This window comes from Antrostomus carolinensis, unplaced genomic scaffold, assembly GCF_000700745.2.
Source record: "Antrostomus carolinensis isolate BGI_N321 unplaced genomic scaffold, ASM70074v2 scaffold8882, whole genome shotgun sequence".
Lineage (NCBI taxonomy): Eukaryota > Metazoa > Chordata > Aves > Caprimulgiformes > Caprimulgidae > Antrostomus > Antrostomus carolinensis.
In genome coordinates this window covers 1-21,160 of record NW_010301545.1, presented here as the reverse complement: position 1 = coordinate 21,160, position 21,160 = coordinate 1, and the positions used below count along the sequence as shown (strand labels likewise).

Here is a 21,160-nt window from a genome sequence, read left to right as displayed (position 1 = left end):
TTTAAATGAACCTGGGCACGCATACCATTGTTACCCAGGAAAGGTCAAACTTGCTCTAGGGCTTTAGGAGGTCAGTGGGAGAGATAAAGAAGATGAGGTGTGTGTAGAGCAAGATAAGAGCTAAGGGTCTTATGGGATTAGCCAAGGGTCAGGCGTGTGTGGGCTAGTGTGGCAAAGGTGAGTGAGCTGGTGGCTCTCCAGCTAGTGCTGGAGAAGGGTGAAGGGAGAGGGCCCTGCAGCAGGGAGTGTTCCTGGTTGACAGAAGCCTTCTGAGTGAGGGCTGAGCAGCATCTGCTCACCCTTGGCCACCCCTGTGTTTTCCCACTGACTTGCTTTGCAGGCCAGGGTGAGTCTGAGCACCTGCAGCTTTGTCCGGAGGGAGCATAGACTATGTTGGACAGCCCTTGTCCCTGTCTGGTGGCAGACAGTAGAACATCTGCCTGCCTGCAGCATGCCATGGGAGTGCTGGCCAGGTAACATCCAAGAGCAAAGGTGAGAGAAGGCTCCCTGCTGGTGTGGGCCAGCATGAGGCTTGAGACAGCTGCCCCTTTTTGCAGAGAGGGTGGGTGTGTGGGAGTGGGAGCAAGCACAGAAAGGTCTCTGCCCTCATGCCTTCACTTCTCCTACTGGGCTCTGTGTGTAGGTTCCCCAACACATGGCCAGCCCCTTGCTTTAAAGCATCAAGTCTTGGGGTAACAGGATGATTTGGTTCCTAGGCACTCGGGGGACTTCCTCCTGTTGTAGCTGACAGCAAATGAGCCAGTTCTGTTATGTATATGGCTATTTCTGGAAAAAGTAATGAACAATATCTGTGCATTGATGCAAGCACCAAAACTAAGGTGAAGAGCAGAAACAAAAAAACCCATCCATCAGCAATTGGAAAGAACTGAATGCATGCCTTCTGCTACTGACAGAAAAAAGTAGGAAAATTGGTTTCTAGACTCAAATTGGGTGGAAGATGGGATTACGCTGGACTAAAGAGTTTTATACTTCAAGCAGGTGGGGGAACGAGAGGGTATGGTGAGATGAAATTGGCTGAATGATGGAAAGAAAAGCAGAGCAAAACTGCCATAATGATTTCTATCTTCAGCCTTTCCAGATCTGTCAGGTCTTTTGTTCCACAGGTTTGTTGGTGACAGGTGAGGAGTACCAGGATGAATCCATTGCTCCTACACAGCAATATATGTGAGCATGACAGTAAGTTCTAGCCTGCTGGTGAGCCAGTGACAAAACACAGAGCTGCACATTCTAGCCCTCAGCAGCCTACACTTTTGCCTGAAAAAAAAAAGAAAAAAATATCTTCTTTAATATTAACTTGATAACTTAGCTCTCTTGAAGTCCTATCAGCACAGATACAGGGCATGCCATTCTTTACTGCAACGTAGCCAAAGTAAACTATCCCAGTGCCATATCAACTTCTGCAAAGGGAGTGGAAAATACTCACATGGAGTGGAAAATGCTCTGACACTGTAGGTTTACCCAGTGCAGATGGCTGGTTGCCGGGCAGTAAAGGAGGAATCAACTCTTACACAGAGGCAGAACATATCCTAAACGTAGCAAGCAAACAGAACACAACCTGGAAATAAGTGACTTACGGTCTCTGCCAGTCTGAGATAGTGTGGATGTGGAAAGTAATTCTCTTGAGTAAATACAATTTCTGTACCTGATAGTGTAACAAGCCAGTCACAACGTCAGGTTTTGAAGCAGCAGTCCCCTGGAGAATACTCCAGCCTTCTAACACTTCAATACATTTATCTTTCTTGAAGGCAATGCAAATATCAGAGCATTGATATTTTGCCCCATGATAACAACATCAACAGCATCACAGAGTAGCATATCCATGCAAAATCTTTATTTGGAGAATGTCTCCTCTTGAATGACAGCACCCCTCCTGTTCACACGCAAGCCTAGAAACACAGTATTTGCATTGTGCAGACAAAAATACAAAGACAATTCTTAAAACACATTTATCTTCTGATAACGTATAAATAGTATTGCAATTACTTACCCCTTTTTCCTCTCTTTTTATCCTTCTAAATCTGCATTTGGACTAGTTAGTGCAGAAAACCATGGCAATGACATAGTATTAGTTTTGGAGGTAGGCCACGGTATCGTGAAAGTCAGCGTGGAGAATTATCTGCATTGTATATGGACAAGGACACAAGGATGCTGATATATTGTCTAGCACATATATCTTCTTGTTTTCCTTCCAGGTTAGGAATGGCTCTTGGAATGGTTCTGATTATTTTCTCTGCTGGCCCAGAGCTGAAAAGAAGGCTGAGATTGCTGCTGTTGAGGGTGGAAAGTTCCTCCTTCACTTTATAATCTGTATGTTATTGCGGTTTCTCTTGGCTGGGAAATTTCATTTTTATTTCTAATCTCAGCCATGTGTCGGTCAATTCTGACTTCAGTTCCCTTCACCCTCTCCCTGCTGTGCAGCTCTGCAAGCCATATTGCAAACATATTTTTCAGCATGGGTGGGAGGTAGCCTTGTGGTTTTGGGCTTTGCTATTGATATCAGGATTTCCCTTTTTCTTTGTCTGAAACATTTTTTTCTTTAAAAATAGAGTTGATAGTAAACAGCTTTCATTTAGTCCCCAGGGGGAGGTGCAGTGAACATTTTCATGCAAGTTTGAGTAAGAATTAAATCACAATTTCCCAACTTTTCTAATGAATTCAATGATATAGTCATCATCTCATGAATTCTTCAGCTTGATCCTTTATTGGGATTATGCAGAAGAATAGAAGTTTAAGCTTTGTAGACTCCACTTGTAATTAAATCTCACTCCAGTAAATTAGGACTGCTGCATCATGGCTCATTGCCAGTGGAGGGAAATAAGGGGATCGTTTAATCCTCAACCAAGAAAATATCAATGTCCTCCAAACAGACAGCTTTACAGAAAACATTCACAAGGCTGACAAGCTGTCAGTCCTTTCCATTCCTTTTAACACTGTTTTGTCTCTCTTCCTTGAGCTGATGGCTCCTGCCAAGTAATGATTCACTTCTCACATACACTTGGCTCTATCAGATCTTGAACCTGGCCAAAAGTGCCCACTTTGCAAGAACTTCTGCCATTTAAGATGCAAGAACATTTAACTTCTACTTTTTTCCCAATCACTCCACTAGTTTTTCCTTTGAGAAGGGGCAGTGAAGAAAATATCAACATTTTAACCCAAGAGAAGGTAAAGTACTATAGAACTAACATTCAGCTGGCTGTCCATGTGGCAAAGGCAACAGAATGTTGACCCTAAATATTAATATAGATTTATAATATTAAACAAACAAATATTTTACTAAATTCCAGTATTTGTGTGTAAATAAGCTTGATGGGACCGCATCATCGCAGGCTGACAGATTAATTCTGGTACTTGACCACTTTAAGCATATGCCATCCTTCATGTTTTTCAAGAGTTATTGGATGTTTCAGGCTATCGACTATTTGCTCCCAACATCACGACCTGGGTCAAGGGAAACTCGATGGTTTCGATACACGATACAGTTGTTTGCAGTAAAGTCTAACCTGCTGTAAAACCTGTGGTATGAAATGCAACAGTCCTTGCGCCTCAGGAAGGCTTCTTGAGTTAGTAGCTGACAAGTGATGCTTAGTCAGGCATTTCAGTTACCAGTGATCTTGAGCTGTTCGAAGGGATTTCCCTCCTTGGCCTCCCCCACCTCACCCCACCCCACCCCATGTAGCTGTGATGGCAGTGGGATTTGAAACACACACTGCAGAGCTCTTCTCAGACCACACTGCTGCTTAGTTCAAAATATCTCCAGCAAGGAGGCTGGAGCGGGGTCTGAAAATAGCGATTCTGCGTGGAAACAAACTTCCAGTCAGTGCTGAGGGGAGCCACAGGAGGGAATGCTTCCACCTCCAAACCCGCTCCCCCTGGCAGCCCTCCGCACTCCTCTCTCCGCATGCCTCTGCTGCAGTGCTGGGGAATCACCTTTCCGGGTCCGGATGGGTGTGTAAAGCTGGGCTGGGACAATTCAGTAGCCCCTGAAGCTCACAGGTGAATCTTCTTTCTTAGACTGAAGCCAAGAGCCTGAAACTTTGTGCTTGCTGAGTATCCTTCTGGCACCTCAGTGCTGCCAGCAACTGCTGTTACTGTCACTAACCCCTTAGGCTGCCTGTCCATTTTGGATTTCAGCAGGTTAAATGGAAGGAGATGGCAGATCCCCTTTAGCTATCCATCTCCTGAGGAGTGTCCCCATTAAACATTTTTGAAAAGTATAAACCACATGGGGTTTTTGCATGAATTCCTGTGAATGCTCATGAAACCAGTATCTTCCCAACCAAGCCCTTTGATAACTGGTGATCGAGCCCCAGCTTCCCAGCAGCAGCAATACAGCAACAGCACAAGCTAGATACACAACAGCTTGTAACAACGTGATTTCTGAGGTTCTAGCTCTGCTCTTCCTCCTGAGAATAAAGAGAGTTACTCTATTAGCACAGTTCTTCACTGCTGCTCTGCAGTCATACCACAGCATTGCAGGAGGCACTGTAAACAGACTGCCACATCCTCCTCATCCGCTCAGCCCTGAGCTCCTGCCAGTGCCATTACCAGGGACAGCTGTTGCCATGACAGTTTTATGCACCCATTGAGACAGGCACTGAAAGTCACCATTTATGGGTTTTTAACTACATCTGGTGTACAAGGAGCTTTCTGTTGACTGCTGTTTGCAACTGGCAAAAGGCTTCTGGAAAGGTGTTCAGCTATGGTCCATCCAGGCCACTCAGAGTACAGTAGAAACACTGAGGCACAATCATTCATGAAACTGTACTCCATCTATTTCTTGGTTGTCTGTATGACAGTACAGCCAGTGTTGTTAGAGGAATACATCATTTTTAAAGCAGTACTAACTCTAGTCCTCCATCCACTGGTCAGTCACATACTACTTCAAAACAAAGCTTACTAACTAATTTCTTATTCTTAGCCAATAAAACCTGCCCTGAATATTGTTGCTGCTTCTCCTCCTCTTTTTTTTTTTTTTTTTTTTTTTTTACAAGATCTTGGCTGTTTATGTGCATTGGAAAAGTAATTACTTGACATGACTGATGAAACAGACATGTTGCAGAATCAATTAACCCCCTCCCCATCAGAAGAAAATAAAATGTACAGAAAACTCTGTTCCGCAGAGACATGAACTGAAGGTAGCAGGACTGGTTATATGGGACAATTTACAGTTCTCTAGAAATCAAAGACAAATTAAATATTTCAAGTTATTGCCAGGCATCTCAGCTTTACTAGTAAGTGGGATGATGAGAGCTGAAGCAGTTATTTTTAAGAACTGTTTTTTGGGGTTTTTTTATGGGCAGAATTAGGGTGGGAGAGGGAGGTGGAACACGTTTTGTAGCTATTTACTGGTTCCCAGATGTCCTAGATGAAGAAAGGTGGATATAGTAAGAGTGGTGGGAACAGTTTGTCAACAAGTGTTGCTACACAGCATGCGCAAGAGTTAATAAAATAAATTATACACCCCATTTTCTTTTCAAACAAGCTTTAAATAGTCCGTATGTAACAGAATCATGTGTTACAGACAAGAAATTCTTGCTGCCAAAACACAGGATGAGTTTTTCTCCCCATCGTTCTTTCCAAATTACAGACTTAGGAAAAAATATTTCAAGAAATTAGAAGATATTTAAAAATAAAATTATGCTAAAAAACAGAAATGGCCAGTAAAATAGACCAGTGAAGTACATGAACAAGTCATCAGAGGAATGTTAGTACACAGGTACTTACAAAAAAACCACACATAAAGGCTGTAAAGACACTGACACTATTCAGGCTAATTCAGTATCAAAGAGCAGAATGCACAGGCTTTATTATAAACTCTATAATTCATGCATTTGTGTGTGCAGATAAAATATATTTAAAGCCATGTATTTAAATACTGTCAAGAAGACACCTGAACTCCTTCCCACCAACATCAGTCGACTTCAGGGAAGAATGAAACCAATTTTAAAAATTTTTATACACTGGCCTAATCCAACTCCATAATCTGTAAAAGGGAACAAAGTAAAAGAAAGAAACCAGGTATTTTATCTGAGCTGCTCAGAGACGCCGGGACAAAGATCCCAACCCACTTTTTAGTAATCACCGTTGCTGGAATGTAATGGCAGCAACACCAGCCCAGACAGTTCTCAGCTGTGTTTCAGAAAGTGGCGCCAAGAAGAACGATCCAAGGGTTAAGTGGGGGAAAAATAGAAATTAACCCTGTAATACATACATACATAGATGGTTCTTTTCAGAACAAAATACTTGCACTACTGAGTATGTGGCAATATGGAGTGTGCTTTAAGAGATACAAGTGAAATCTGCTTGGGGCACCTTCACACAGAGGGATAAGTCTTCTTAAAATATTATAATAATAATAATAATACTTCTTTATACTTGCCACTTGTTAGCAATTGTTTACATCATAGAAAAATAGATAGTATTCTGTAACAAGAAATATAGTTACTTTGTTAAAATGGGCTATTTTAAACCAGCTACTGTTCTTTCATATAAAGAATTTCTAAACAGCAAAACAAAAATAGGTAATACTGAGTGCAAAACAGCCAGTGGTATACTTTGCATTGGTTTGAAACACTAGTTGCCAGCTACTATAATTACATGTTCTGTACACTGTACTACAAAAATCTTCCATCTTTTAGAAGCTTTGGGGTTTTTGCTTTTCTTCTCTCTAGGTGCCAAGTAAGTATTTAATCCGAGTTAATTCAAACTCTGGAAGTCAGACATCATTTCACAATCAGTCTTCACTACCATTCTCTTGCATTCCTTCCCCCATGTAGTGCAGCAGCACTTTCTACTTATGGCCAAAAATCCCTTAAGTTAAACAAAGTTTAGACTGTAGATACTTAGAAGTTTAGCTTATAAATTCACATTCTTTTAAAAATCATTTCACTAATCTCCCGCGTTTACATTTACACCAAAGAGAAAGCTCAAATGCCTCACTTCATGCATTTCATCATCCCAGCTGAAGACTGAAACAGAGTTCAGATAAAAACTCTTTGCCAACAGTAGGTATTAAGTCTTAATGCTCCAAAGCCAGATGGTTCCAATGTAGAAGTCAGATTTTTTTGTGGTTTCCACAACAGTTTCAGATATGAATAGCTAATTCCTAGTGGCAGTGGTAAAGGCATTATCAGTACACCATGAACACCACAAATGGAGGCAATTTCTGAGCATCAAAGAACAAAAAACAAACAACAAGCACCCAGAAAAAAATCAGTTAAACATTCTTAGTAGAGCAGAAATCTCTCTATTCTCCTTTTCATTCATCTCACACCTTTTCAACTTTGGTGGGGTCATATGTATCTGAAAAAAAACAAGAAAACACAATAATACATTGTGAAATCTAGTCAACATTGCTAGCTGCAGAAATGAGACATACTTCTTATTTTAAAAATAATCTAATACTAGACTGACAGCATTAAAGGTACATGCTACATTCCTGGCCCAAATTTTGTATTTACACCAGTGTAATTTGGGAATAACTTGGATCAAATGCATGGAGATAGAATTTGGGAATCCTTGAGTAGGTAGGAACAAGCACACTGAATGCTAAGTGATTACTTCTAGTTTTCAGATGCTTTGAAAGGGAGAGAAAGACATTATGATTTGCTCCTCCTTGTACATAACACTAAGGACAAGCAAATGCTTTAATCATCCTGGCAGGGTGTTTAAGGCTGGCTGAAGAAGCCATGATGCCATCCAGTCATCAGGGTCTTTTCATTCCATTGCAAATCCTTGGTTTCAGATTAATTTAACAGAATACAGGAAAGCACAGCTGTGTTGCATCGCTATGGTTAAACTGTCTCGTTTCAGTCTGCAAAACTGTAGCTCATGTTTTGACCATTATTCACTAAAGCACTGGACAACTAACATTGTTCTTCATTTTCAGACTACCTTTTGTCAGTTCACAGGACAGACCACGCGTTTTCTTTTCCTGGATATGCTTTTGTCAGATTTTTTTATTGGATTTATCCCAATGTTGGCCATGAAGTGAGCAGATATAAGCCTTTTCCTTCACCCATGTGACTCTGGAATAGGATTGCAATGAAAGGGCTCTGCCTTGTGAGATCTGCTTGCCCTGTGCCATCATGCACACATTTGACTTACTCACCCTAGGCTCCTTGGGATGCACGGTCATGGCATGTGGAACCAGCGCTACCTATGGTGAAGTCTGCAGGCACACAGGGGCCTGGATAAACCGGCACTGCAGACCGTGCTACTGTGTGCTACTTGCTGCTCTCATGCAACCTGGGTATCTGTGCTAACCTTAAACGTCCCTCCCTCCTGTAGGCTGTAGGCCCACAGCCCTCGCATTTAAACAGTTGAGCATGAAAACAGTTGCACACATAAATATCACACTTTGGAATAAAATGTTCACCCTCAGGACTTTTAAGTTGATGTAAGTGAACATCTTAATTCAAACAAGCATAAAAATCCTGAGAGGGAAATTTTTACTCCCATGTGCAAGTGTCCATCTGCAGCATCCAGACTCATATCAAGAAGGGACTAGCTAAGAAAGAACTTCTGTGTTTGGTCCCAGTGGGTGGATTCCTGGTGCAGGATCCTTTATTGCTTCTCTTGCCCACTATCCTCAAGTTGGTAGGACAGCCAAGAAAGGAATCTGTGCCAGCAACACCTATGTTTTCAGAACTGCTTGTCACTAAGCCTCTTCTGGTATTTCCAAACTTCAAGAACAGACACCACATGAATGCAAAAAAATCAAGAGGAAGAAAGTTTTTGGGGGCTCGTGCACTCCAGGATAATGCTGCATCTTTCTAAGCTTAATGCACTGATGGTGTAGGAAGATGTCTCTAAAGCAGGAACGTTTTTTTATTTTGCCATCTAAACTGCTAGAACGTACAAAAATTCTGAACTGTTCTGTGTGAGGTTGACCTCAGAATAAAAATGTATTTACATTTCAGAAACTTGATTTTCCTAAGGCCAGACACATTCGCACTAATAGAACTCCCCACAGAACTGCAGGTGCTCAGTTTCAGGGAGTGGCAGGGGGAGAAAATCAGGCCACAAGACATGGAGTCTCTGTGTGGGGCAGTTTATTCCTTGAAAGCTTACCCACACCCTCAGCACCTAAAGCAAGGACACAAAAGGGCCAGACTGCCAGGATACATCACACTTCTGGGGGCACAAACATTGGAGTTCTAGCACTGATACAGAAATGTTTACTCAACGTTTGGTTAAGCTCATTTTAAACGCTCTCTACAGAAACAAAGCCAGATGAGCAGCCTCATGGAAGCAGTTTTCAAACAGCAAAGGAGAAATCCAGTGTGTTTGAGAACATTTGGAGATGTTCTTCTAATGACAGTATTTGCATAGTAAGATCAGCTTCTTGCACTAAGTTTCGGCAGAGCTCTTACTCTGAGAGATGACTATTCATTTGCCAAGCCACACTATACATGTGAAAACCTGTTTCGGCCAAGGCCTCTAAGCCTCTGTGATGGGCCCAGTCTGAAATCATAAGACTAACATCACCCTACCTCACTCCGAATAGAATGGCCTTTAGCAATATGTACTCTTTAAAAGCAACAAATACAATAGGTTTCCAGGATTCTCATTTTGCCTTTCAGTGAGCTAGTCTGGAAGTTGGAATGAAAGTTAACAGAGGAAGACACAACATCAGGCCTTTCTACAAACATGAATCTTTGGTCCTGCCCCATTATTGTAAGGTGAAGATCTTGTGGCCATCAACAAATCAGGGTTTCTTTGGATGGGAAGAGGCCAGTGAAGGAGACATCTGCCCACCCCATGAGTGCATGTTACCCTGCGGTGCTGGGTGTGTGCAGCAGAAAGGGACATCCACGCCATCCAGACATGGGAAGGGCTGTTATGGCTGCAAGGGAACTGCTGCAGTGGGAAAAAACTGCAGAATACCAGCCTGGCATTGTCAGCAAGAAGGATAAATTTAGATCTAATTTACTGCAGAATAACTCTCCAAGAAAACACATCCAATCTGGTTTGATACATCCCTGAAGTCATGTCACCACAACAGTCATTTTCTTCACTCCAGCAGAAACCCCAAGGGAGGAAAGCCCATGAAATGCATGTGGGGCACACTAGACCTGATGGGTACAAGGAAGCTGAATCAGCCTGTTTCTTAAATGTGGTCTAGAGAAATATAGTTCAGAGCACAGACACAGAGCTGTGGGATACAGAAAAAGACATGAAGGGAAAGGCTGCAAGACTGCAGGAGTCAATACTTAGAACTCATACAAATATTTCTCTTCAGATGGAAAAACATAAATCCACTTTAAAGTATGCTCCATTTAATTTCAGTCCCTCTGTACTGGAAAACTGTGAACAGATTTATATCAACAAGGTTTAATGAATAACCTGTGCAGATTTCAAGGTAGAATGTCAGCTGTTGCAGAGAGGATGGAAAAAGAAAGAAGGAGATTAATACTAATTTAACAACTTTCACACCATACATTTGCTCACTCCAATTAATTTAATGGACTAGACAGGTGGCCTGGGAGATTTATCCCTTTACACAGATCTACGGCAACAACTGATTTTCAGTTGTTCAACACAACGCTGTATGAAAATCGTTTCGGAGAGAGAACAGCTCGTGTTACTTTGGGGATGCATATGGACTATACAAGTTTATATGCTTTTGGGAGATGAGGAACAGTAAAAAAAAAAAAAAAGTGTTCACAGAAAAAGTCAACTTTCCATTTGACCTAAGGATAACAGTTATTCTCAACATCTGATCTGGAAAATATTCATGAGAGAGAGAGAGAATTTTCCAGGCCCCTTTAATGCAGCCATTTCCCAGAGGCTTCACAGAAGAACATCAGATTTTTATTTTTAGTTTCTTCTGAACTCTGATATAGTATGTGTCTACTTAAGTATTAGAGAGGGAAAAATGGGTATTCAAGGAGAGGCTATGATTAAATCACCACGTGTTCCCAAACACTGGCACTAGCATGACTATCTTTGAACTCTGCTGTTTGAAGCCAGCCGTTCCCTGAAACAGTTAGACAGAGATAAGACCTTGGGGAGTGCTCTAGTCTCCGTGAATGAGTTTCAGTATCACAAGTGAGTTTTACAGTAACTTTTCTGCAAATGGGATCAGAGAACACTCATGTTATCTCTTCCACAAGGAGAGCAAAGGGGTGGCAACAAGACAGGGGCAGTACCACCTACAGCCTGTTACTATTTGAGCAGCATTATGTGGGCATAAGCAAACCGATCATGCCCATTACATAAAGAAATAGTACCCACTTGGATCTCCCATAATAGGGTCTTACCTAAAGAAAAATCTCTGTCTGTCTTCTTCTTGTCCATTCCACCCAAATACCCATTTTCACTGAGAGAGATAACACGCTTGGAAACAGCCCCTGCGCTTGCCAGTTTGCTTCCTCTTTCCTCTTGTACCCTCGACAGCTTCTCCTCATCCACCTCTTCTCCCGAGTCTGCGCTCTTAATGCTCAGACGTCTCATCCGGGACACAGAGTCAACTTCTTTCATTCGCACTAAGCGATCCATGGCAGTCCGGCTCGGTGGAGAAGTGAGCTTGCCTTGGAGCGTCTCTATCACTTTTGAGGTGCTTCTCACTCTCTTTTCCGAATGCTGATACACAGCTGACTTGCAAACCAAGTTTTGCTCCTCACCTTGGCTGGGGCTCGCAGGTTGTTCAAGAACTTGCTCAGTCACCAGTGTTTTAGCACTGGCTTCCTGGTGAGTGGTCTGGCATTCATCAGGGTATAAAGATCGGCCTCCCACTCTGACAAAGAGAGCACTCTCTGTCCAACCACACTTCCGTCTGCCTTCATAAGAATCCTCCTTTTTTCCTTCTTTGTCACTTACTGTGTTCCCCACCGATGACTTAAAGTCCTGAGCACCATCTGCAGGGCTAGTGCCTGGATGGGGCCCAATGTGGTCATCTGGAAGGAGAGACTCCACTGCTATATCTATACCTAAGATTCTTGCAGCTCTTGCCTGCAATGACTCATTCACAGGGATTTCCACTGCATTTGCATTTGAAGAGTGATCGGAATTTCTAGCACCAGGTCCTGGGGCTGCATCAAGTCCCACTGACCTCAAATCCGGCTCAGAGCACCCTTGGATCCTCTTCGTTAGTGACAAGCATTCCCCTGAGCCTCTCTCTAATACTGTATCATTTGAGGGAGCTGCACCTTTGCTCAATTTAACAAAGTCTAGGTAATTCTGGTCTTCGCTCATCTCCTGCAAGACAGGGTTATTGAAAGGATTACTGTGACACGAACTGCTTGGGCTACTGGACAAAACTCTCTTGAGAGGGCCCACGGGAACCGGTTGCTTGCTTGGTCTGCTCTTGGTTTCCCCCGTCCTCATTTCTGTTATCAGACTTCCATCTGCTGGCCTGACTCCTTCACTGCTCCCTCCTGGCTGTGGGGAGCCTTGAGAGCCAACGCAGCCTGGCTCACTGCCATGTTCTGTCCCCACACTCCAACTTTCAGACTTACTTTTAACTCTTCCTGACTTAAATACAGGCACCTCTGGCACAACCATTTCTGATTTCCCACTGTGTTTTGGCTCCTGGTTCGACTTGTAATTTCTGGACGCCCTCCTCTGAGTAAGGGCTCCTTCTCCTGCCTGCAGAGAAGCCACAGCACTTTCCAAATCTTCTTCACTGCTTGTGCTCTCCTCCTGCCCTTGCAGCTCCTTGTTAAAACTTTCTAGCTCACTTATTGCATCCCAAGGTCGGCGACTTACAGGCTTCAACAGGAACTGCCCAAACAGCTCTTTACTCCTGCAGGGAGCACCTGGTTCTCCCTTAACTATATCTCCCTTGGCAAGAAGGCTGGTTTCCCTCTCCTGGGCAGGCACAGGCTGGCTCTGGTGAGCTTTTGGGGAGGGGGCCGGAAGGACAGAGGTGGCAGTCCTGGAAAATGCACTGTTGCTAGACTGGCTGAGGTACATCTGACCCTTCATGCCATAAGCGCTCTGTCTGCAGCTTCTCTCATCAGAAGGCAGCTCTGCCTGTTTTGACCCTGTTTTGGATGCTGTACATCCTAGGAGCTTTGGAGACAGCAGTTTGTTACTATTGGGCTGCCCAAGCTTTGTACCATGGAAAAATTGTGGGCTTTTAGGTTCTTCAGCAAAACTGGTCTGTGTCTGCTGGTCTCTGTACTGATCACCTGGCCAGGAGCCAGAGTATTTGAGCTCTCTGTGTTTTGCAGGCTGAATAAATCTGAGGTCATTCATTTGTTTGAACTCCTCTGGTCTCCACAACTCTTGTTTTTGTAACTCATTTTTATTGGTCATGCTTCCTGTAAGTGCTTGTAACTCCAAGTCTGTTGAAGACATACTTAAGAGACTTTGTTCTTGCAAAGCCCCATTGTTATCAAACCCATTCTTATCAGGGCTCTGGGTTATGTTGTTGTTCCTATCTGTATCTGGCAGATTGGATTCTGATTTAACTGGGATAGAGACCAAACAAAATATAGTTTCATTCATTTTTTTCTTTGAACTCTTTTTGCTCTGCATCCCAGTTCCAGGTTCAAACTTTTTCACTTTTGTAACGGTCTCACAGGTGCTGTCCATATGTGAGTTTCTTACAGAAAGTTTGCCTTTTGTGTACTCTGTGCTGGCTTCGTTTCGAGGGCTGTGATTAGTTGTGCTACAACTATCTCTTTGGTCTGGCAAGGCACAATTTTCCTGATCTCGGATGGATGGTGCCAACCATCTGTTGCTATGGGTAGAGGTGTCAGAAGTTCTTTCTCCCTTTGCAGATTCAGACAAGTTTGATGCATCTAAGAAGGCACTGTTGTACTGTACTTCAAGATCTCTCTCTTGCAAAGCACCAGAACTGGGACTACGTGCATTTTCAGTGCATTTAGCATTGCCCTGCAGACCTTCCGGTGGTGCAATTTTAATATGTCGTATCCGAGGATCATCAAAGGGAATATACTGAACAGAACGCAGGTAGTCAGCAGGTCGCCTCGCATGGCTTTGCTTCCCGTGAGGAATATGGTTGTCTTTGCAAGGGTCACCCCCTGCTTCAAAAGTATTCATGTCTGGTCTTTGGCAGGGGACAACCCGCTCCACAGGACCCTGCTGATCACTGCTGGCATACATGTTGTTGTTAGGCACTTCATTGAGGGGATGTGGGGTCACATTTTGGTGAGATGGGGATTTGTAAGATGGAGGAGGTACATAGACTGGTGGCTCCAAACCAGAGTCTTTAATGCAAGCATCTTGCCTTAGCTCATTAGCTTTGGTTAAGTAGGGGATGGGTTCGTCTTTCTGGTAGTGGTCCTGGAAACCCACAGTTTCCACAGGTGCCCTCGTCTGCCTCTGCAGTTCATAGGACGGAGGTTTGAGAGGTCTCCCATACTTGGGTTTCACCAGGGGAAGGAAATGGCCTACTGTTTCGTGGTGCTTGGCTGGTTCCACATTCAGTCTGTTTGGGGGATAGGAGGGAGTTTTAGTTACGCTGAGCGAGTTGTTACTGTTGGTCAGGGAGGGCATTTCTACGCACCTCATACTCTCTGGCGAAAGGACCCTGGGCAAGGACTGCGATTTCCCCTTGTTGTGGGCACTCAGTACGTTGTCTCCCAGAGTCAGTGAATACAGCTCTTGAAGCAGCTTCTCCCTGTCACCATCGGACATTTGCCTCCCTATCTTTTTTGGCTGATTCCAGCTTTCCATTCCCAGATTTTGCCATTTGTAGTCGCTGGGCACTTCGCAGCTCTCCTGCAAGCCACTTCTTCTGACATACTCTGCGCCCATCCCCACCTTCAGCTGACTCTCCTTGGGGTGCCGGGGAGCCCCCAGGGCTGCAGCCAGGCCTTTCATTTCCACGCTGCCTTTCTGGGAATAGCCCAGTAGCACGCTGAAGTCCTGTCCTCGTCTTCTCCAGTAGGCAAGATCTTTATCAGTCTTGGGCTGAGAAGACCATGCTAATTGAGGCCTGTCATAAACCCTGAAAAAGAAACACAGTGTCACAGGCAGTTTGCACAGATGCCCTTTTATTCCCTTATGGGTAAGGCCATTAGGAGGTCAAATGTTGAGTTATGCCAATGAGGTTGGTGTAATCTATTAGCAATCAGATGACTTTATGATTTTAATGAGAAGATTTAAAAGTCAGTCATTAACATGAGTAAAGGAAGGGACTGATGCTCTGCTGGCATGTTGTTAGCTATGCAAAGCTGTTAGAAAGAGAAACAAATGCACACAGTTACGCTGCTGTGCAAACATGAACAGCCCTCCTCAATGGACACCAGAAAACCAGAAACGGTTGTGTTGAACTAATTTCTGCGCTCAGCCACATCAAAATCTATAGACGTCAGGGGACTGCTGTGCTACCCAAGTTCAATAAGAATCCAAAGCCAAAAAGCAGAGGGAGGGAGAACAGGTAGGGGGCTATTTCATAAGATACATTTGTAAGAAGCACAATTTGCATCCTAGTACAATAACTGAAATGAAATATGTCATTTCCAGTGTTGATTCTTGTTCACCTTTTAAAAGGAACAAAGTTCTTCAAAGTGCTTGGGATGAAATGATACATACCACAGCAATGGTGATGTATCAGCAGAGTTCTGAATAAGAAGGAACCAATATTTGAAATCTAAACATCTCAAAAGAAGTGTAGCACTATTACATAAAGGAGGGATTAACTCCAACAATCTATTACTGAAATATGAAAGACATTAGACATTTTACTGCAGATCAGAAATTCAGAACGCAGATTTACGTCAACAGAATAAGTTCTTTGTGTGTTCTGAAGAGACTGTCAACTCTTTAATATATTACTGCTGAACAAAACTGGTACCTTTCTATATAAATAATTAATCTTCTACTTGAACTGTGTTCTGCTATTCTTGTACCTAAGGTGTCCAACAATATAACTGCCTTTACACTACGAAGCTGCCACAAGCATAAGACTGGAAAGAAAAATCAAAATTGACAGAAATAGGACAAGTATGTGGATAGAACCCAAGAGTTTCTTTCTCTTCCCTCCACCCCAAGGTATATAAACAGTGTAACCTGGCTTTTTTTTACTAAAAACAATGATCAATTCAAATAGTAGTTTGTGAAAACATAATACAATTCAAAATTAGAAATGAAAACTGAGCAATCCAGATCCACAGCAATTTTCTTGCATGTATGTTAACTTCATCCTATGACTATAAAAGTTTAAAAACCAAATTGGGATAAGGAGCATCTTGTTCATATTAATTCAAATGGATTAAGGTTTAACATCTGAATAAAACGTTCTGCTTCTGAAGCACAAGTACAGTTTGATCGCTGAACCCCAGGAAGTAATAGACATCTTAATTAATCAGTGAGATATAACAGGACACCCCTATACTGGAAAGTTGATTGCAGTAACACCAAACATTTCCATACCTCTCTGCGTGTGGAAACATGCAGCTGAACAAATACTGCCTTCTTCTGAGATTATAAAATCTACCTTCTCATCTCATCCCCATGCTGCTATGGCACCATTTGTATCTGCGTTTACAAAACAAGGTGAGAAACAGGGTCTAGCAACAGTGAGGAGGGAATGGACAGATTGCTCTTTCTATTTGATTTTAACCACCATCATAAAAAGGTCTACAGAAATCACAGGAAGTACAGAGTCATAGATTCCAAGATCAGCAGAGACTTTTACGATTATTTAGTTTGACATCTTCCTCAACGCAGGCCATCAGACTTCCTCAAAATGATTCCTGCTTCAGTGGTAGCATGTCTTTTAGAAAAGCATCTAAAAATCTTAATGTTTAAATTTTCAGAGATGTTGTTGCAAAGCTTAATTCACTGTTAAAAAACGCCAAAGTACACCCAAATTCTTATCAACCCAAATATAAAAACGTTGGGGGAAGGAGGTATAGTAGACAATTATAATAAGATTTGGAACAACTGCAACTAAAAGCACAGGAACAGAATGGGCTGGATGTTTAAAGGATTTAATAGGAAATCAGGAATAGGGAAGGAAGCATTACTCGACTCTTTCCTAGGACATCACTAAAATAGAAAAGTTTTGGTTAGTTAGCTTTCTTAAAAACAAACAAAATCCAAGCTCAGACATTCATTAAAGTAAATTAGCCCAAAGTTAGGACAGCTTCAGTTACAGAAAGGATGTTCCTCCATTTATTAAAAGCTGTTTAAAAGATTAAATTTCTTTTTAAAGATTAAAAGATTAATAACTAGGCTCCAGTAATAAATTTATGAACATGATACAAACTACTGTGACCTGTATGGTGTCATCATTGCAACGTGAATGCAGAAAAGACATTTAAAAGGAGGCGTTTAGAGTATTTTAAACCTGATCTTTTCTATGATCTATTCACAAGGTGGATGATATCGGTCTCTCCAGCTTCTGGTTCAGGTGCTAGAGGTGGTTACAGCCTGTTTCCTGGGCTGCACAACCCTCTGGAGAGGGTGGCACTGCACAGTGGGAAGAGGATGATCCACAGTCTCCCCAAGGAACCTCCAGCTTAGCTCCAGCCTGGAGACTTCTCTGCTCCCAAAGATGGAGAGTGGCTCCCAGACATGGCAGGCAGGCAGCAGGCAGGGCAGGCAGCACAGCACAATCACACTGCTTGTCGCTGCAACTGAGGCAGAGTGGCTCCTTCCAGGATATACAACAATTTTGGGTCTTGCAGTCAAATGAAGTGGTGAGAAGGGGAAGCATCCAAAAGCCACTGCAAGTTCAAAATGCTTCACTACAGCCTCAGCAATGCTACATCTCCAGGTGACAAATGCCACTCATGCTGCTGCAGCCTTTGCACCCAGGAGATATTATCAATGAAGAGACCACACAGTCCCTCTCAGCAGCAGCTGGTCTCTGATCATGCCACTACACAACTGTCTCACTCCATGATGCAATGGTATTGACGCACGAAGAAATGCACACCCGGATACAGCGGCTTGCAATGCTTCACTGCTGGGAGGGGTGCCAAGGATGGAGTGGTCCCATGGGGTCAACTGGGAATATTTAAGTGCCAGGGACAAAGTGGTCCCATGGGACCAAGGAGGTAGATTTTAATATTGTGAACTCTTTTCTAACAGATCTACTTCTAACAAATATCACATATGCTGTCATAAAGTGCTTTCAATTGATTCTGTATAAAATTAATCCAATGAAAACCATTAAAAAATAAATTATTGATAGCTTTCTATGAATTTCAGGCCTTTGCAAGAAATGAGGCCATCAGTCCACCCTGCACCAGCTGCATGACTGCATTTCACTGAGCTGCCACTCTCAGAGCAATGGGTCGAAGCTGCCCAGTTCCCCCAGGGCAACGCTGGACCAATAGGGCTTGTGTGACTCACAGAACAGGGCTAGAAGTGAAGGAGCACGGCACAGGCTATGAAGCTACAGGGCTGTCTATCAATACTATGGGAGCTCCTCCTGTCCCTGTTTCTGGCTGCCAGCACACAAGTGGCAGGCATTAGGCAGCCAGTAGCTCAGGCTGGGTGAGCCACAGGCACCAGGACAGACTTTGTGCCCAACGAGGAGGCACTGTTTAGAAATTTCCAGGATTTGGCAGCAAGGGGGAAAAATTTTCAGAGGGCTGTTCTGGACACTGGAAGCTTCTGTTCTATTTTGAGATCCCATCTTCACATACATTCTTCTGAGCCCCAACATTGGGAAACACCAGCACACTTTTCTAATTTTTCCATCAGATAATCTCATTAATGATGCTCTCTATTTATGTCTAAATTTGCTAGCTACCAACATAGTCCCTCCCACACAAATAGCTAAGCAACGTGCCTCTTCTCTCTGCTCAGAAGACAAGCAGGAGAGAGTTCTCCTTCTGTGAACCCTCTCATCTCAACCCATAGGATCAGCTTCCCCATTTTCTTTGCCTCGTCTGCTCTTCCAAACCTTTACTGTTCAGCCTCCTAATGCTCACTTAAGCAAAGACAGGCAGGACAGCTCTGCCACCATCTGCTCCCCCACGCTCTGCCTGAAGAACAAAGGGAGGCAGCAAAACATCACAGCCCTGCTCTGCTGGGGCATCACTTTCCTCTTGCAAGCAGCAGTGGCGGGTGGTGTGATGTGCCCACATGCAGTTGCTGTGAAGCATCTCTCCTCCTCCTCCTCCTAAGCTAGGTTTGATCCGCAGAACAATCCCAATGAGTGGGGACAACAGTATCATCCCCTGCCATCACAAAACATCCTCATCCCTGCAAAAAAGAAGTTGTGAATGCTCCCTCCCTGGAAGCGTTCAAGGCCAGGTTGGATGAGGCTCTGAGCAACCTGGTCTAGTGGAAGGTGTCCCTGCTGATGGCAGGGGGGTTGGAACTAGATGATCTTTAAGGTCTCTTTCAACCCAAACCATTCTATCTTTATATGAAACCTGTTTGAGAATGTAGCCATGAAGTGGGCAGCATCACTCACTTCTGTGGTGTTTGGAGGGTGATTAGCTCTTCTGCATCAGTGGTCTAAGCATGAGTGTGGTGTAGATAATTCCCTTGCTGAGGAGCCTGAGTCATGCTCCGAATTGCTGGAGCTGGTCAAGGTCTGTGAAAGCAGCTGGGACACAAGCTGACTCTTCTGGCCCTCTCCTGCCACTGTGCTGTACTGGGAAGGCAGCGTCAGGGAGATGGCTGCAGGATGCCTGTGATGCCCAAAGAGCAGTGTCTTCATGCCAGGCTTTGCTGGGTGGCTGTACACTCTTCGGGCCGAAATGGTCCCCGGTCTCCACAATGTGTGGTTCTACCCCATCCTGAGAACTGGGAACCTATTTCCTGCGACAGTCCTGGAACCAGACAGCAAGATCAAAGTTCACTATGGCCTGCCCTCAACAGGACAAAACACCCCAAAGAGGGTCCTTACAAAACTCTTCTCTTCTGCTTTAAAGCAGCTCATGTTTGCGTGGCAGCACCACACCTGAGATGCTTCCTCAGGGCAGGGGAGGGGGTCTGGAGGGGGAATGTCACCCTGGAGCTCAGGTGCTCCAGCATTGAAATTGCAGCTTTCCTGGGTCTGGCCCAGAGAGCTCGCTCCTCCCCTCCGGCACCAGCCAGGCAGCAGCAGTGTCCTGCTCCGCACCAGAGGCATTCTGCACACCCAGGGATGGCAAGAAAGGGACAGCTGATATGAAGGTTTTCCCTTGTTCACAGCTGCTAGTGCCTTGTAAGAGTTGCTGACAGGCTCGCTGGGAATCAGAGTTTGCTGTAACAACAGTAGTAAGAAAAAGATTTCTATTTTTGTGAAAGTATGACAAAGCTTTTTGGATGGGGTTGGATGAGGCTAAGTTACAGATAACGCTGCTGCATCCAAGACATGGGGCAGAGGGGTGAGCCCCTGCAGAGGCACCTGGAGAGGAGGCAGGGAGGCAGCAGCCCTCCCACACCGCCATGCATCCATGCAGGCTCTGCACTACGGGGCATGGGAGCAGCAGCGCTGTGGTGGCTTCCAGCCTTGCACAGCCATATCTCCTTCATACCAGTCTTCCTGCACTTTGTAAACTCAGCTCCAAGGCCAAATGCCACCTTCCTTGACATGCCTGCACACTCTCTTCCCCCGCTTTGAAGCCTTTTTCAGTATCTTTCATAGAATCATAGAATGGTTTAGGTTGGGAAGGAACTTTAAAGAACATCTAGTGGGGTGCATCAAGCACTGTATCACGAGTTGGTCAAGGGAGATGATCATCCTGCTTTACTCTGCACTGGTGCGGCCTCACCTCGAGTACTGGGTGCAGTTTTGGGCGCCACAGTATAAAAAGGATATAAAGCTACTGGAGAGTGTCCAGAGGAGGGACACTAAATTGGCGAAGGGTCTAGAGGGGAAGCCATATGACGAGAGGCTGAAGTTGCTCCGTTGGTTCAGCCTGGAGGAGACTGAGACACCTCATCGCGGTCTAGAACTTCCTCACAAGGGGAAGAGGAGGGGCAGGCGCTGGTCTCTTCTACCAGGCGACCAGCCATAGGACCAGAGGAAATGGCAGGAAGATGTGGCAGGGGAGGGTGAGGTTGGCCATGAGGAAAAGGTTCTTCAGGCAGAGGGTGGTGGAGCACTGGAACAGGCTCCCCAGGGAGGTGCTCATGGCACCAAGCCTGACAATATTCCAGAAGCATTTGGACAAGGCCCTCAGACATATGGTCTGAAACTTGGGATTGTCCTATGCTAGGACAAGAATTAAACTCCGTGATTCTTGTGGGTCCCTTCCAACTCACAATATTC

At 44.1% G+C, this 21,160-nt stretch overlaps 1 protein-coding gene across 1 annotated transcript; it reads right to left on the bottom strand.

The window, feature by feature from the left end:
- Positions 1–6,224: 6,224 nt before the first annotated feature.
- JCAD (junctional cadherin 5 associated) lies at positions 6,225–14,937 on the bottom strand. Its single transcript, XM_010163498.2, has 2 exons — positions 11,286–14,937; positions 6,225–7,323 (listed from the first exon to the last, which is right to left on the bottom strand). Exons 1-2 carry the CDS (start codon positions 14,815–14,817, stop codon positions 7,289–7,291), a joined length of 3,567 nt encoding a protein of 1,188 aa, XP_010161800.2. The 5' UTR covers positions 14,818–14,937; the 3' UTR covers positions 6,225–7,288.
- Positions 14,938–21,160: the final 6,223 nt, after the last annotated feature.